This window comes from Oryctolagus cuniculus, chromosome 7, assembly GCF_964237555.1.
Source record: "Oryctolagus cuniculus chromosome 7, mOryCun1.1, whole genome shotgun sequence".
In the NCBI taxonomy this organism is placed as follows: Eukaryota; Metazoa; Chordata; class Mammalia; order Lagomorpha; family Leporidae; genus Oryctolagus; species Oryctolagus cuniculus.
The window spans coordinates 95888605-95903473 of record NC_091438.1 but is presented as its reverse complement, the minus strand read 5'-3'; the positions used below and the strand labels follow the sequence as shown (position 1 = coordinate 95903473).

Below are 14869 nucleotides of genomic sequence, written 5' to 3'. Positions count from 1 at the left end.
AGAGGGCCTGCAGAGGAGGGATGGAGAGGAACCCCAAACCTCTTTTTCCTGGGCCACCTGGTTGTTAGGTAGAGCTACTGTAGCTTCTGCCTCCCTGCCCCCCCCCTTTTTTTGCCTTAGGGTGTTCAGGTTGGATGGTTGCAAAAGGACCTCTTTGGGTTTCTGAACCTAACAGGAAAGTTTAGGTCTTTGTTGTCCAAAATCAACAGAGTTCTTTCAAATTCTAAAGGAAAAAGCAAAATCTTAGGCCTGTAGACACACACACACACACACACGCACACACACGGTATATACTCTCCTGTTGGTACATATTGCATATATATGTGCATATATATATATACACATACACAAATTCCATAAAAAAGCTTGTAGAGGAAAGTGCAGTGTCTTATACACACACTATATGGTAGTGTAGGCGTCACCCTTTCACTGATGGATATTTGTACTCTTTTATTAATAGTAAACTATTCATGTTAGATAAGCCCATCATGGAGCGATGGATTCATCCTTTAACAGCACGGGAGAACTTTCTGGCTACTTTTGAACAAGTGTTGATATGCCCAAAGCCTGCCGAGGTGCAGTGCCAAACCCATTTAACTTTTTAAAAAGTGTGAAATGTCTTCAAGGAACGCTCTCATGTGTGTGGGGAGCTCGACCGCAGGAAAAGAAAAGGCCGCTGTCTCTCCCCAGCGGGACCCAGGTTCCTGCCTGCTGCGCGGCGGACTTCGCATGCGTTGAACCACACAACGCTTGCGGAAAGAAGAAAGAGGACCAGGCAGCGGGCAGGCGGCGAGGGGCCGCGGGACGCCCGGCACGTGACCCGGGGGCGGGGACGCACGGGCCGCCAGCCAGTGGACGGGGCCGGGGGCGGGGCCTGGGCGCGGGGGGCGGGGCCTGGCCGCGCAGCTCGCGCCGCGGTCCCCTTATTTGGATCTGCGGGAATGTGGGCTGGAGCGGTCCTGCCGCGGTGCCAGCCTCCAGCCTGCCGCCGGGACTGCCCCTGACCAGGCGCGCCCGCTGCTCGGCGGCAGGAGGGCCGGCGGAGCGCCATGGCCTGCATCCTGAAGGTAACGACTCGGAGCTGTGGCTCGGACGCGTGGTTGGCCAGCCCCTGGCTGCTGAGCGGCTCGGAATCCGCCGCGGTCCCACCGCATCCTCATCTCAGTTGTCGTTTTCCTGGCATTGATTTTCTTTTTGTTCCTTTGGCAAATGCATATGGAGGGAGATTCTGAAACATGCAGCGGGCACGGCTCCCCTTCCCACCATGCCTGCCTGCTCGCGCCTGCCTCGAAGGCGCTGCAGGCGGTGGGCTCCAGGGAGAGCAGGGCTGTGCCGAATAATGGTGCTGGCAGGGAGAGGAGGGGCGCTCCGGAGGGTCCTGAGGCGCCTTTGAGCCCGAGGCCTTCCAGGAGCCCCCGGCTAGGACCAGAGTGGCTGGGCATGGGCTGCTGAGGAGCATAGCTGTGGGTGGGGGAGAGGGAGACGAGGGTTCCTGCTGAGCATTTGATCTTGGGGAGACAAAAACTTCTGGGCTTTTACAGGTAGTCCCTCAGGAGTGAGTTTTCTGTGAGCTCTGCTAGCTCTGGGGGCCATTTGCTCTACTTTGGAAAAGTTCGCAGGGGAATTAATGAGTAGAGAATCTTGCACCCTCCTTATGCTCTTAATTGGAACAAAAAAAAACCCCACGATCTTACACCTTGTCAAAACCCACTTGTCCTCCACTTTTTTGTTGTTGTTGTTGAGTTCTTTCTCCAAATCTGGGCTGTTAACCTGGACTGAGCATCTTTCTGAGTTCATAGCCTGTGGCTTCAGGTGGGCGGACTTGGTGTGAGCCCATCACTGGAGAAGAACTTTCCATCCCACAGGGACCGGGTCCCCCCTCCCCCCTCCCACTCCACCTTCCCTGCCTGCTGTTCTAAGAGTGCCTAACCTGCGGCATTCATAGCAGGAAGGTTTCCTGGAACTTGACTGGAGAGTGCCAAGGCCTGTTCATTCCAAGCTGTGGGAGCTGTGTGCTCCAGAGGAAAATACACTCAACAAAAGCTGTTGCTTCATTGAGAAGCAGCGTTTGTTTCTCTGTGGGGTGATGTAAAGCCATCTACCAGTGGTTCTACTTTACCTGAATCATCTCCCAACATGCCTTGGTGTTAAAGATGCAAATAAGAGACTAATCTAGAAGAATTTGTTTCCTTTCTTTGAGTGGTGGAGATCAGGCATTTCCTGTGACTTCTCTGAACTTCCTCTGTTTGTTTCAGAATGCTTTCTGGGACTTAGCAAATGATAGAAGAATCATGAAGAAAAAATACATTGGTCTTACAAGATAGGATTTTTAACCACTACAGTCTTAGCACAAGGACTGAAATATGACATGACTCATCTCTACCATTTATCGTGCTATTTGCTGAAGGGGAAATTGAGGACCATGCCACTTACTGTAGGCTAGTTTCTTCCCTTTTGGTTGCTCCCCTGTCTCATCCTGCACATGTCCCAAACATCTTTCAAGCACAGCCCAAACTACAGATGAGTATGATCCCACCATTCTCCTTGAGTGCCTCACAGTGACCTTAGACAATGAGAACATAGCTGAGTCCTTCATCCTTTTTCCACTGAACTTAATCTGGGAAGCAGATAGGTATGCTGCAAAGAGCAAAGGTCTTGGACTTGGGAAGAGTTTAGTCTACACTGTGGCTTTGTCTGTTGCTACATCTGTGACCTTGGACAAGTTACTTAAATATCTCTCGATCCTAGTTTCCTCAACATAAGATCAAAGTAATAGCACAAGGTTGCTGTGAGGGATGAAATAAGGTAGGGTAGGAAAAACACGTTGTGACACAAACATTTAATATGTACCATTTTTTCCTAGCAAATAATAACTGCTTAGTTAATTCTTATTATACCCTCAGTCTGTTCCACAATAGTCTTACATAAAACTCTGAAAGTTAAGTATCATTGTTGTAAATCCCAATTTATAGATAAACAGAGGTGCCTGAGCTTAAGAAATAGTCCAGGGCCACACAGGGTTAAGGGCAGAGTAAGCATGCATTCAGACCCAGATAAACCGAACTTTCTTTATACTTGAAAGCTGTTCTCTGTACTTTCCCAGGTGATGACTTTCTAAGATGTCTTAAGACTGTTTTCCACCTTGTCTTCCATAGTGGTGGTCTAGATGGTCTGTGACAGACCCTTTCCTCTCATTGCCTCTGTTAGGCTGGACATGGTCGAGCCTATCCAGAGACCTGGGTTCAGTGCAAGCTTTGTTTCTTGTATTGGGTTTCAGATAGTCACTACAACTTGGAACCCCAGTTTTCCCAAGTTGTAGAATGCATTTAACTATACCAGTTGCTTTACAGGATTGTGGTAATGAAGGTAAAATGATTGACTTCATTTTAAATGAAGTATTTCCACTGTAAGCTCACCCTACACTGGTGTTGTCCTGTGTTGGAGAAGAAGGGCTTTCCTCTGCCTTCTTACTGTCTGAAGTTGCGTCTGGTAGTTAAACTGACAAAAAGCAGATGAACAGGAAACAATAAAACACATTTCATTTGATGTCAACGTTTTTATGTTTATGCAGAGGATTTTGTATATATGAAAGGAAGACTTAAAAAAAGGAATAGACCTGAGAGCTTATATACTGTTTTAACAAAGATTGATAGATTTTGGAGATATAAGACAAAGTAAAAGATTCTGGGCTAGGGCAGTATATTGTGGGAATGTGTGAAATAGATGGCGAAATGAATGGGAAATAAGGGTTTTTTAGTAGGTTTGTTTGTATAGATTTATCTTGGTGTCGACTCCCCATTTTTGGTTAAAAGAATGTTCTTTTCTTGGTATAGGGAAACTTTTATGCCTTACATTTAGGCAGAGAGACAGAGAGAGGTCAGAGAGCTCTTCCCACATTTGAGTTTGCTCAGTTGCCTTTAGTTTAAAATAATTAGTATGCCAAATGCAATATTTTGGGAAGGCATGTTCTGGTTCCCTTCACATCATTAACATATAAAAACCACTAACCTCAGGGGCCAGCACTGTGGCATAGTAGGTAAAGCTGCTACCTTGACAGCTAGCATCCCATATGGGTACCAGTTCAAGTCTTGGCTGTTCTGCTTCCAGTCCAGCTCCCTACTGATGGCATAGGAAGGGCAGTGTGGAGGATCTCCTAAGTGCTTGGGGCCCTGCGCCCATGTGAGAGACCTGGAAGGAGTTCCTGGCTCCTGGCTTTGGCCTGACCCAGCCCCAGCCCCAGCCCCAGCCCCAGCCCCAGCCCCAGCCCCAGCCCCAGCCCCAGCCCCAGCTGTTGTGGCTATCTGAAGAGTGAACCAGTGGATGGAAGATCTTTCTCTCTCTCTAACTCTTTCAAATCAATAAATCTTTTTTTTTTTTTTTAAAACCAAAACATTGACCTCCTATCAAGTGATTTGCAGTATAGTATGGGAGATAGAAAAGTAAGTGAATGTTTATGTTACATTGTGAAGAATAAAGTACCGTAAGTACACAGAAAGCATAATAGCAGCAACGAGGGAGAGAGTGTGAACATTGTCATTGGGTATTCAAGTCAGGCTTTCTTCTGATGGTGTTGGAACTGGGGCTTGAAGGCTAGGTGGGATTTACTGCAATTGGGCTTGCATTTTGAAAGATAACTCTTGATGCAATGCTAACTTTATTCTGTGGGTTAATACTTTAATCTCAACAGATTTTTGAAGTAGATTTTCCTTTTTTTTTTTTTTTTTTTTTTTTAAGATTTACTTATTTGAAAGGCAGAATTACAGAGAGGCAGAGGCAGAGAGAGAGAGACACAGAGAGATTTTCCATTCGCTGGCTCATTCCCCAAATGGCTGCAATGGCCAGGGCTTGCACAGGTCGAAAACAGGAGCCAGGAGCTTCATGTGGATCTCCCACATGGGTGCAGGGTCCCAAGGACTTGGGCCATCTTCTGCAACTTTCGTAGGCTCTTTAGCAGTGAGCTAGATCAGAAGTGGAGCAGCCAGGGCTTGAAAGAGTGCACACATGGGATCCAGTGCTGCAGGTGATGGCTTAACTACAGAACTGGCCCCAATTTTCCTATCCATTTTGACACATAAAAAAAATGAGATACAGAGATGTAGCGTGTCATTATTGCCTGTGCAAGAGTGACCTTTATAGTGGGAAACTCTGACAAACTATGAGAAGCCATGTCAGCTAATGCTGGTCTTTTTAAGGGTTATGGAACTTTTTCCTCAAGGCACTGTGCATGAAGAGGGCCCTTTCTGTTCATGCATGTGGCTGGTTCTCAGAATGATGATTTCCTCATAATCATTTAGTTGTAGAATATGTACTCACTCCACATTACATGAGCTTTTGAGTCAGAAATATGTGGGTTTTAATTATGCCTTTACCTGTCCTAGTGTCCAAAATGGGGATGAGTTTGCATTCTCAATGGACTATTCCAGAGCTTAAATGAGAATACCTGTCTATTAGTTAGATTCAGAAAACAAAAGCAAAAACACCTACAGCTCTTAGTAGGTTTATTTCTTGCTGTGTTCCTGGTTAGGCAGCTTTTCTGGTTAGCTCTGTGACCCAATGAACAATCCACTCAAGGACGAGTCTGCTTCCTTCAAGAAGCTCTGCTGGCTCCTACCACCCTGGAGTCCTCCACTGGCTCCTCTGTGTTCACTTGCCCCAGCAAAGAAAAAGGAAAGATCTCATGTGGTGTTAAAAAGTCTTGTGGAATTTGGTAGACAAGAGAGTTACCTGTATTACTTTGTAGTTATTTGATTATTGGTGAAGTTTAACTTTTAAATTTATATTAGTCACTAATGTTCCTTTGTACAGACACTTTAGACTTTTAGGTAATGAAACCTGTTCTTATTTCTTTTTATGATCAGCTGGTACTTTTTCAGCATAGTGTCTTGTACATTTTTGATACTTAACAACTGTTTGATTAATTGTATTAAGTTTTATGTCTAATACTGAAGTGGATGCTGAATGGACACATAGACACAAGATACTTGTGAGTCATGTCTGCTTTGGGGAAGATTATGATTTTTGCCAGGCTGATAAGGCTTATGAACATGAAGCCATTAGATGATAATACAACAGATGCATGACTAAGCTTTTGTTATCTTCTCCTAGTCACTAGTTTTCATGTGTTTATAGATGGAAAATTGGTTGAATGGTGATATCAACCTGAGATCTTCTCTTTTATTCCTTGTCCTTCCCCTGCCTCAGACCTAATCTTTCACCATATTACATCAGTTCTCTCCAGGAAAATCTCCCGAATCTGCCCATTACTCTCCAACCTTACTCTCTCTGCCCTATCCAGGGCCTGGCATTGGGTCTGTATTTTTAAATAGCCATGTTGCCTTTAGGTTTCTGACATGCTTGCCCATCTTGGCCATCACTCCCAGAGTATTGTGCTAACATGCAATTCTGATCAAGCTAGTTGTTGAGTGCACAAATGGTATTATTTAATTATTTTTTTGAGATGCCAATTATAGGCATGGGTCTAACCTGTCTTCTGGAAGTGAATGAGTTGTTCATGGAGATAATACGGATTTTTCACTTTAAGGAATTGCAAGACGATTAGAGGTCATCAATTAGTTTGTTTCTTAAACCTGTTTTCTTGTCTATCTGTTATTGCTCCTCGTAAAAAATATGGAGCCAATTTGAAATCTCGTGGGAGTGGGGAGAAAAAACTGGACTGGAAGAAGGGAAGACAGGAAAGATTGGGGTGGTTTAACTTGGTTGTTTTGGTTCCCCAGATGAACAGAAATAAGCAAACAAAAAACCAAAACAAAAGCCAAACAGCCACAACCAGGCAGTTCTATGGTTCTCAATCTGTGAAACTTTGAAAATAAAATGGCTTCAGTGAGACAGGAAAGCCACAGAGACTTTCCAGATACACAGATGATAAATCTGACACTCTCGGATAACCCCACGTGCAGTCGAGACGAGGTGCTTTGTCTAATAAATCTGCTGTGACATTCCTTACTGCTGCCTGGAAAATGCCGAGGTCTCAGGAGCCGCCTGGCCTGATTTTCAGTCTTACTGGGGCTGAGCCGATGCTTTTGCCGTGTACATTAACACACTTACGGGAACGAGCCGTTCACGTTAAAGCCGCATTCTTTGGACAAAATGTTAAAGGCAGCTATGATAGTTGCTGTTTATTAAACACCAGAGTGCTGGGGCTGGGTTCTGTGCTGAGTAAACTTTGATGACAAATGAAGATACTGAAGTTTTAAGGAACTTTGTCCCAGGTCCCAAGGCCTGTGGGTGGTGGAGGTGAGCTTTGCTTCAACTTTGTGGTGTGTAGCGTGTCTTTTAACACCGGTGCAGTTAGGTGGATGTGGAGCCTTTGAGTTTCTGTCACCAGCTTCTACCCTGGCAGTTCTCAGTCCAGACCCTCCACACACTGCCTGGTGGAGACCACTTTTCTCTGTGTTGTTTTGATTTGTTCCTTTCTCTGAGTTTTCTTTGTGACAGATAAACTGGAGGGGCCACAAAGACTGGGGAGACTTGATCAAGAGTTTACTTTTGTGTCTGACACTGAGTTGCCCGTTGACTCTGGACCTCTTGTGTGAATCCCCTGCGTTGAGGGTGGGAGTGAGGGAGTGGGGATTTGCCCTGAGGCCAAACTTCTAGGCCTTTAGGGAGAGGCCATAGCATTTCTGCATTTATGATTCTATATTCACTTTCTTAAAGAGGCCCACAAAATGTATACATTTCAGGCACCCCAGACCAGCCTCTGGGGTGGTGTTGGAACCAAAAGAACTGTGCACATGTGAAGTAGAAACGGCAAAACTCTTATGAATGCTATCAATAATAATAACAGCTGGAATCTGGGATGCTTGTCGTGGAAGTAGGTGGAATAAAGGAGGGGTTTCCACCTGAGAACCAAGGAGGCTTATAAATGGCTTCCACAGTTAGGAGGTCTCCTCTCCAGGAAGAAAGGTTCTGTCTCTTAGAATTTAACACACTCTTGTGCCTGCGAGTTGGGCGAGGATGAGTTCTATTCTGTTTGCAGGCTTTACGAAACAGTGGAGGAAGGTATTTTTCTAATTGAAGAGTTGCAGATTTCCAAGTGCTACCAGAATCCCCTTCCAAAAGCTGCAGTGAGCTCCTGGTTTATGAAAGTGCTACACCCCAGTTGGTTAATTCCTGTCCTTGTTAGCAGCTCTGCAAAGGGTTGTCTCCAGGAAGGTGAATGAGGTGAGGGGATTATTTGTGCTTTCACTATTGCCGCGTCCTCAAGTCAAGAACTGAGAGTGGGCTCTGGTTCTGATTTTAAACCGATTTAAAATTGCTAAGTCAGAGACCTTGGCCTAGGATCTCAAGAGATTTCAATAAATATTAGCCTTGGGGTATGTAACGTTGTATGAGAGACCCTTTGCCCCACACTGCGTATCTTCAGCCTCTCTTTGATTTCCTGTGTGATGTGGAGGAGTCCGGCCGCAACATCTGGTGCTTGAGAGAGTCTGCGAGAGGTTAACCCCTACAGAGATTGCTTAGGGGCCAGGGAAGGAGACATCCTGTACTTGGGAAATTCTAGTGTTTGTGTAAAAAGTGTGTGTGTGTGTGTCTGTGGTGCTGTGTATACATAGTAAATATTTAAACAATGGGTTTTCAAAAAGTTGAGCCAGAAATTGTATTATGAAAAATAATGCATGGATTTCAAAGTAGTTTTTTGCACCAAATAAACTTATCTTTAAAAAATAATTACAGTTTATTTATTTGAGGGGTAGAGAAGTGGAACACACAGAGCTCCTACCACTGGTTCGTGATCCAAATGCCTGCAGTGGCTGGACTGGGCCATGGCTGGAACCTGGAGCAGGGGAACTCAATTCAGGTCTCCCACATGGGTGGCAGGAACCCAATTAAATGGGCCATCACCACTGCCTCCCAGGGTCTCTGTTAGCAGGAATTTGGGGTTGTGAGCAGAGCTATTTATTGAACCCAAGTACTCCAATATAAGATGCAGGCATCTTAACTGGCATATTAACCCTTAGGCCATATGCTGGCCTCCAAAATAAAATTTTCTTTTAATTTCATTTTCCATGAACTTTTTGAAGTACCCTTGAATACATTCATGTTTATTCAGTCACATCTTTTTTTAAGATTTATTTATTTATTTGAAATTCAGATCCACACAGAGAGAGAGGGAGAGGCAGAGAGAGAGAGAGGTCTTTCATCTACTGGTTCACTCCCCAGTTGGCTGCAACGGCTGGAGCTGCACCGATTCGAAGCCAGGAGCCAGGAGCCTCCTCCAGGTCTCCCACGCGAGTACAGGGGCCCAAGAACCCGGGCCATCCTCCACTGCTCTCCCAGGCCACAGCAGAGAGCTGGATTGGAAGTGGAGCAGCCAGGATTCAAACTGGCTCCCATATGGGATGCCAGCACTGCAGGTGGAGGCTTCACCCGCTACACCACAGCGCTGGCCCCTCAATTATATCTTAAAATCTATTTGGAGTTGAAACTGTTGTACATGAAGTCCTTTTCTGGAAGGGCCTTCTCTTCAATTCCAACGACTGTTTTGTTTCATAGAAAATTTATTAGCTATGCACTTACTAGACACAAAATGAAAAAAAAAAAACTTCTTTGGTCAGTTTTAAAAACTTATTTGCATCTTGCTCTGAAAAGACCATGGATCACATGGGAGTTAGAAGTCAAATGTATACATTCTGGGTTGGGGGAGGAGTCATGGTTCTAGGACTGAAATCTGGTTGTGGAGTTCATCCCAAGGTTTTTTTTTTTTTTTTTTTTTTTTTTTTTTTTTTAGATCTATTTTATTTATTTGAAAGGCACAGTTATGGAGAGGGAGAGAGAAAGACAGATCTTCCATCTGCTGGTTCACTCCCCAAATGGCCACAATGGCCAGGGCTGTGCCAGAGTAAAGCCAGGACCCAGGAGCCAGGAGCTTCTTCTAGGTCTCCCACATGGGTGGCAGGGGCCCAAGAACTTGGGCCATCTTCCACTGCTTTCCCAGGTGCATTAGCAGAGAGCTGGATCAGAAGTGGAGCAGCTGGGGCTTGAACTGGTGCCTGTATGGGATGCCAGCACTGCAGGCAGTGACATTACCCACCACACCACAGTGCTTACCCCCATCTCAGGTTTTAAGAACTGGAATGAGCAGATGACTGATCTGAAGTGATTCCTCTCCATGGGACAAGTGAGAGATGCACCTGTGGAGAGTAGAGCTGACTCCTGGTGTCATTGTTTTATGTGTGCCTGGCCCAGCCGCAGGCGGGATTCTAAGGAAAGAGAAGTGAAAGCCTCTCTTTGAGGAATTTTCCTTTTCAATCAAGGGTTAATGAAGGGCATGGGTGGTAAGAAGACCATGGGGTGCTGAGGTCAGAGCTAGACTCACTCTGAGTCCGATTCCAGCTCTGTGATGAATGTAATGATCATACCTTTATTTAATGCTCTGCAGGTGTACTGTCCAGCACAAATAGAATCCAGTCCACATTTACAATTGTTCATTTTCTGTTTGCTATATTGAAGTAAAAAGAAGCGTGTAGAATTTTCTTTTTTATTTAATATAGTATATCCAAAATATTATCATTTCTGTGGTCAACATAAAAATTATTAATGATATTGTACTATGAGAATTAACTGTAAAACTTGTTTTCAAACAGTTCTTTATACTTTGTGTGTCTGTGTGGGTACAAATTGTGGAAATTTTTACTTAGTATAGAGTTGGTCTTCTGTATATAAAGTTAATTAAAAATGAATTTTAATGAAGAATGGGATGGGAGAGGGAGTAGGAGGTGTGACGGGAGTGGGAGGGTGGGTATGGGGGGAAGAACCGCTATACTCCTAAAACTATACCTATGAAATTTGTATTCATTAAATAAAAGTTTTCTTTAAAAAAATTTGTACCCTCATTTCATAAGCAGTCTTCAAAATTGGTGTATATTTAACAGTCACAGCGTCTCTCAACTCAGACGCTAAATTTTGATAAGAAATACTTGGTCTGAATTTAGATTTTACTCATTTGAATTAGAAAAGTAGATTTGCAGGTTCAACTTACTACATTCTTAAATATTTTCTGCTTGCTCAGTGAAATATCAATTTTTAAATGTACATTAATTTAAATGAAAATAAACTAAAAATGAGGATCCTTCCTTAGCCCAGCCAAATTTCAGTACTCACATAAGGCTAATGGTTATTGGGTTGGACAGTGTGTCCATCCTCTCCCTCAGAAAATACTGCTGAACTCAGAGCATTGAGAGTAGTAGTCTAAGGGAATGCAGAAAGGACTGCCCACCAGGTGGAGATCAGAAGGTGGACACACCTGTTGGTTAGGCTCTTGGCAGCCAAAGCCAGGCAAACAATGAGCAAGTAATGAGTGCTGAGCCTTTGATGAGCCCTTGAAATCTCCTCTGAAAATGGGGTCCTAGGATTTTCTATATCCTGAGCCTCATTTCCCCCAGATGTCCTGCAGCTGTGAATTCTCCCCGGGGCATGTGTGAGTTGGCTCTTTGGTCTCAGTGTGGTAGTGTGAACTCCTGGAGGCTTTGAGGTCAGAGACAGACTTCAGACACTTTTATTTCAGTTGTTTCCTAGATCCGGGGGGCGGGGTGGCAGAGCACATATGGGTGCAATTTAGACGTACAGAATAAAGCACATATCTTCTTTTAAGTCAAGAGGGTAATGTGATTAGAGTTCCTTTGTACATTTTGCTTATTTTTTTTTTTTTTTTTTTTTTTGACAGGCAGAGTGGACAGTGAGAGAGAGAGACAGGGAGAGAAAGGTCTTCCTTTTGCCGTTGGTTCACCCTCCAATGGCCGCCGCTGCAGCCGGCGCACCGCGCTGATCCTGGCAGGAGCCAGGAGCCAGGTGCTTTTCCTGGTCTCCCATGGGGTGCAGGGCCCAAGCACCTGGGCCATCCTCCACTGCACTCCCTGGCCATAGCAGAGAGCTGGCCTGGAAGAGGGGCAACCGGGACAGAATCCGGCGCCCCAACCGGGACTAGAACCCGGTGTGCCGGCGCCGCAAGGTGGAGGATTAGCCTATTGAGCCACGGCGCCGGCTTCATTTTGCTTATTTTTTACTGCTCGTGTGTACATAAATTGAGCAGAATGTCCACTGGTGCTTGGGACAAATAAGTTTACAAACCTGCAGCTCCATTTTGCCTATTCTTTCATGCTGTGCTCCTGCCCTGCTTTCACGAATCTTCTAGGCTACAGAGTGTTTGCAGTTTTTCATGAGCTGACCATTTCATTGTAATAAGAGCAGTAGGTGTCATTTGCTGTGTGCATTCTCTGTGTCAGGCAGTCTACCACGGTGTTTACAGATATTTATTGTCTCACAACAAACCTTTAGGATGGGCAGTATTACTTTCATCTGACAGAGGAAGAAACTCTGGTTCATATAATTTAACAACCTAACTCATGTCAGAATGTTAGAACAGCAGGGTCGGCGACCTGCAGCCCCAGGGCCAGTTCTGGCCTGCTACCTGTTTCTGTGTATGCCTGTGAGTAAAAATGGTTTTTGCATTTTTCAGTGGTTGAAAAAAAATCAAGGGAAGAGTAAGATTTTGTGACACATGAAAATGATATAAAATTCAAGTTGGGGTGTCCATAAATAAAGTTTTGTTGGAACAGAGCCAGGCTTCTTCATTTCCTAGTGCTTGTGTCTGCTTTCATACCACGATGGCAGAGTTTAGAGGCTGAGATGAGGATTGTATGACCTGAGAAGCCAAAAATATTTGTGCTCTCGCTTTGTCTTTGCAGGTAAAGTTTGCCAACCCCTGTGCTGGACTGTTAAATTATTTCAGGAGACAGTAAGAGACAAGGTCAGGTGCAGTGTCGTTCTCCCATGTGTGCTGGCACTAGTCCTGGAGCTTCACACTGTAGATATTGGTACTGCTTACTGAGCATTGAGCCGAGCCCTGATATGTGGAAGAGGAGGCTGAAGTTTAGAAGGACAGGTAACTTCCCCAAGTCACTTGGTGGGGCTGGAATTGAGATGCAGGGTCTGTGCTCCAAAGAGATAGTCTGACCCAAGTGCTGCTCCACCTGAACTGCATCAGGACTCCTAAAGGGTGAGTTACACTGAGATTGCCAGCCCACTCAGGCTGCCTGGGATGGGACCATAGACTTTGCGTTTCTAACAAGCCCTCAGGTAATGCCGATGTCCACTTTGCTTAGCTCTGCCATATGGCATCCAACTCAATAAATAATTGTTGAGTTATGGAAGCTGCAGAGCAAGGATTCAAACCCGTGATTTCCCCCAAAAGAAATTGATTGAAGACTTAAGTCAATTTACAAATTTAAGTGGGGTGCATTCCAATCCTGAACCTGATTTTCCCCCAAGTGTTTTTAGGTATTATAATCATTTGATGGCTGCCTCTATTGTTCTCATTGAGCCACAAATTTTCTTAATGCTCTAGGCCTCAGGCCACACTGCCTGTTGAAGAGATTGTGCCACTGTGCCTGGCTGCAAGGTACTGGGACTGAAATGAACCCCTCACTGGTGGCATGACTCATACATTTCTGGAAAGTCAGATTATGATGATTTTTGAACCAAGGGATTTCATTCTTGCTGATTGCATGTCAAATCCTTTCTCGCTCTGTGGCCCCACGATTTCTTGGCTGGCTACCCAAGAGAATTAGGGAGTTCAGGAAATAGCTTCTGTAGTCAAAGTGTGCTGGCTTTGGTCACAAAAGTTAATGCATTAGTGCTAGAATTCCTTATCTTTATTATTGGTTTAGTCTCATATTTAAAAAGTCATTATTTAAGGATTAGGAATGGGGAAAGTGAAGATTGGTGAAAGATGATAGCTTTTTAAAAATTTTGACGATTCATAGCCTTATTTGGGAGTTTAGTAAGTAACGAAAATCTTGAAAACTGCTGATGTCATCCCTTCTTTTAGGCTCATGTTGGTATAAAGTAGGAAATAGATCTGTAAAGGTTTTTCCTTTAGCTTTTTCTCGACTCTCCAATTCTATGTCTTTAGATACTGTGCAACCCATTCTTCTGATTTTTGCATTTCATCTCTGGCCTCCATGCCCCCTTCCAGTGCAGGAGTTGTAGGGCTGATTACCTAACAGGTCTCAAGGACTGTAATCTCAACCCTAAGGAAAGGAAGCTTGTCACCAGGAGAAAAAGCCCTTGTGCCGAGTCCCAAGATATAAGCCATTCTGCTAGGAATTCTGCTCTGGGAAATGTGATTCATTTCTATGCCTGGCATAAAACCAGTGACCTGGCACTCATGACCACCTATGGATGTCATCCCTCACACCTCCACACTGGTCTGGAGGCTGATTTTACTCCTACTCCTGTTTGCTCTTTTATTGCTGACCTTCTCAACCCTGTTGCCCTTCCTTTCTTTCCATTTCTAGGAGAAAATTCATTTCCCAGAAGCAGCAAGTGCCTGAACCTTGGCCACCTTATTACTGCCTTAACTTATTCTTCTCCTCATTCTTTTTTTTTAAATTTTTATATATATATATATTTTTTAACAGGCAGAGTGGACAGTGAGAGAGAGAGACAGAGAGAAAGGTCTTCCTTTTGCCGTTGGTTCACCCTCCAATGGCCGCCGTGCTGCAGCCGGCGCACCGCGCTGATCCGATGGCAGGAGCCAGGTACTTTTCCTGGTCTCCCATGGGGTGCAGGGCCCAAGCACTTGGGCCATCCTCCACTGCACTCCCTGGCCACAGCAGAGAGCTGGCCTGGAAGAGGGGCAACCAGGACAGAATCCGGCACCCTGACCTGGACTAGACCCCGGTGTGCTGGCGCCGCAAGGCGGAGGATTAGCCTAGTGAGCCGCGGCACCAGCTCTCCTCATTCTTTTAGCTGGGAGTAAGAGAATCTCTTTCTCCTATTCTGGGTTATGTTGCTTAATTATTTGTTCCTCATCTGGTTTGATGTTGATTTGATTCTACCATTCTGCTTA

The 14869-nt window shown here is 44.8% G+C and overlaps 1 protein-coding gene across 2 annotated transcripts in view; it reads left to right on the top strand.

Moving 5' to 3' along the window:
* Positions 1-905: 905 nt before the first annotated feature.
* Positions 906-14869, top strand: part of ST6GALNAC3 (ST6 N-acetylgalactosaminide alpha-2,6-sialyltransferase 3) — a 615791-nt gene continuing 601827 nt past the window's right edge. The window contains exon 1 of one of the 2 annotated variants that reach the window (XM_070078239.1): positions 906-1067. In XM_070078239.1, coding sequence (XP_069934340.1) covers positions 1050-1067 — 18 coding nt within the window. In that variant the 5' untranslated portion in view covers positions 906-1049. The remainder of the gene's footprint in view (positions 1068-14869) is intronic. The other variant, XM_070078238.1, reaches the window with a different exon arrangement.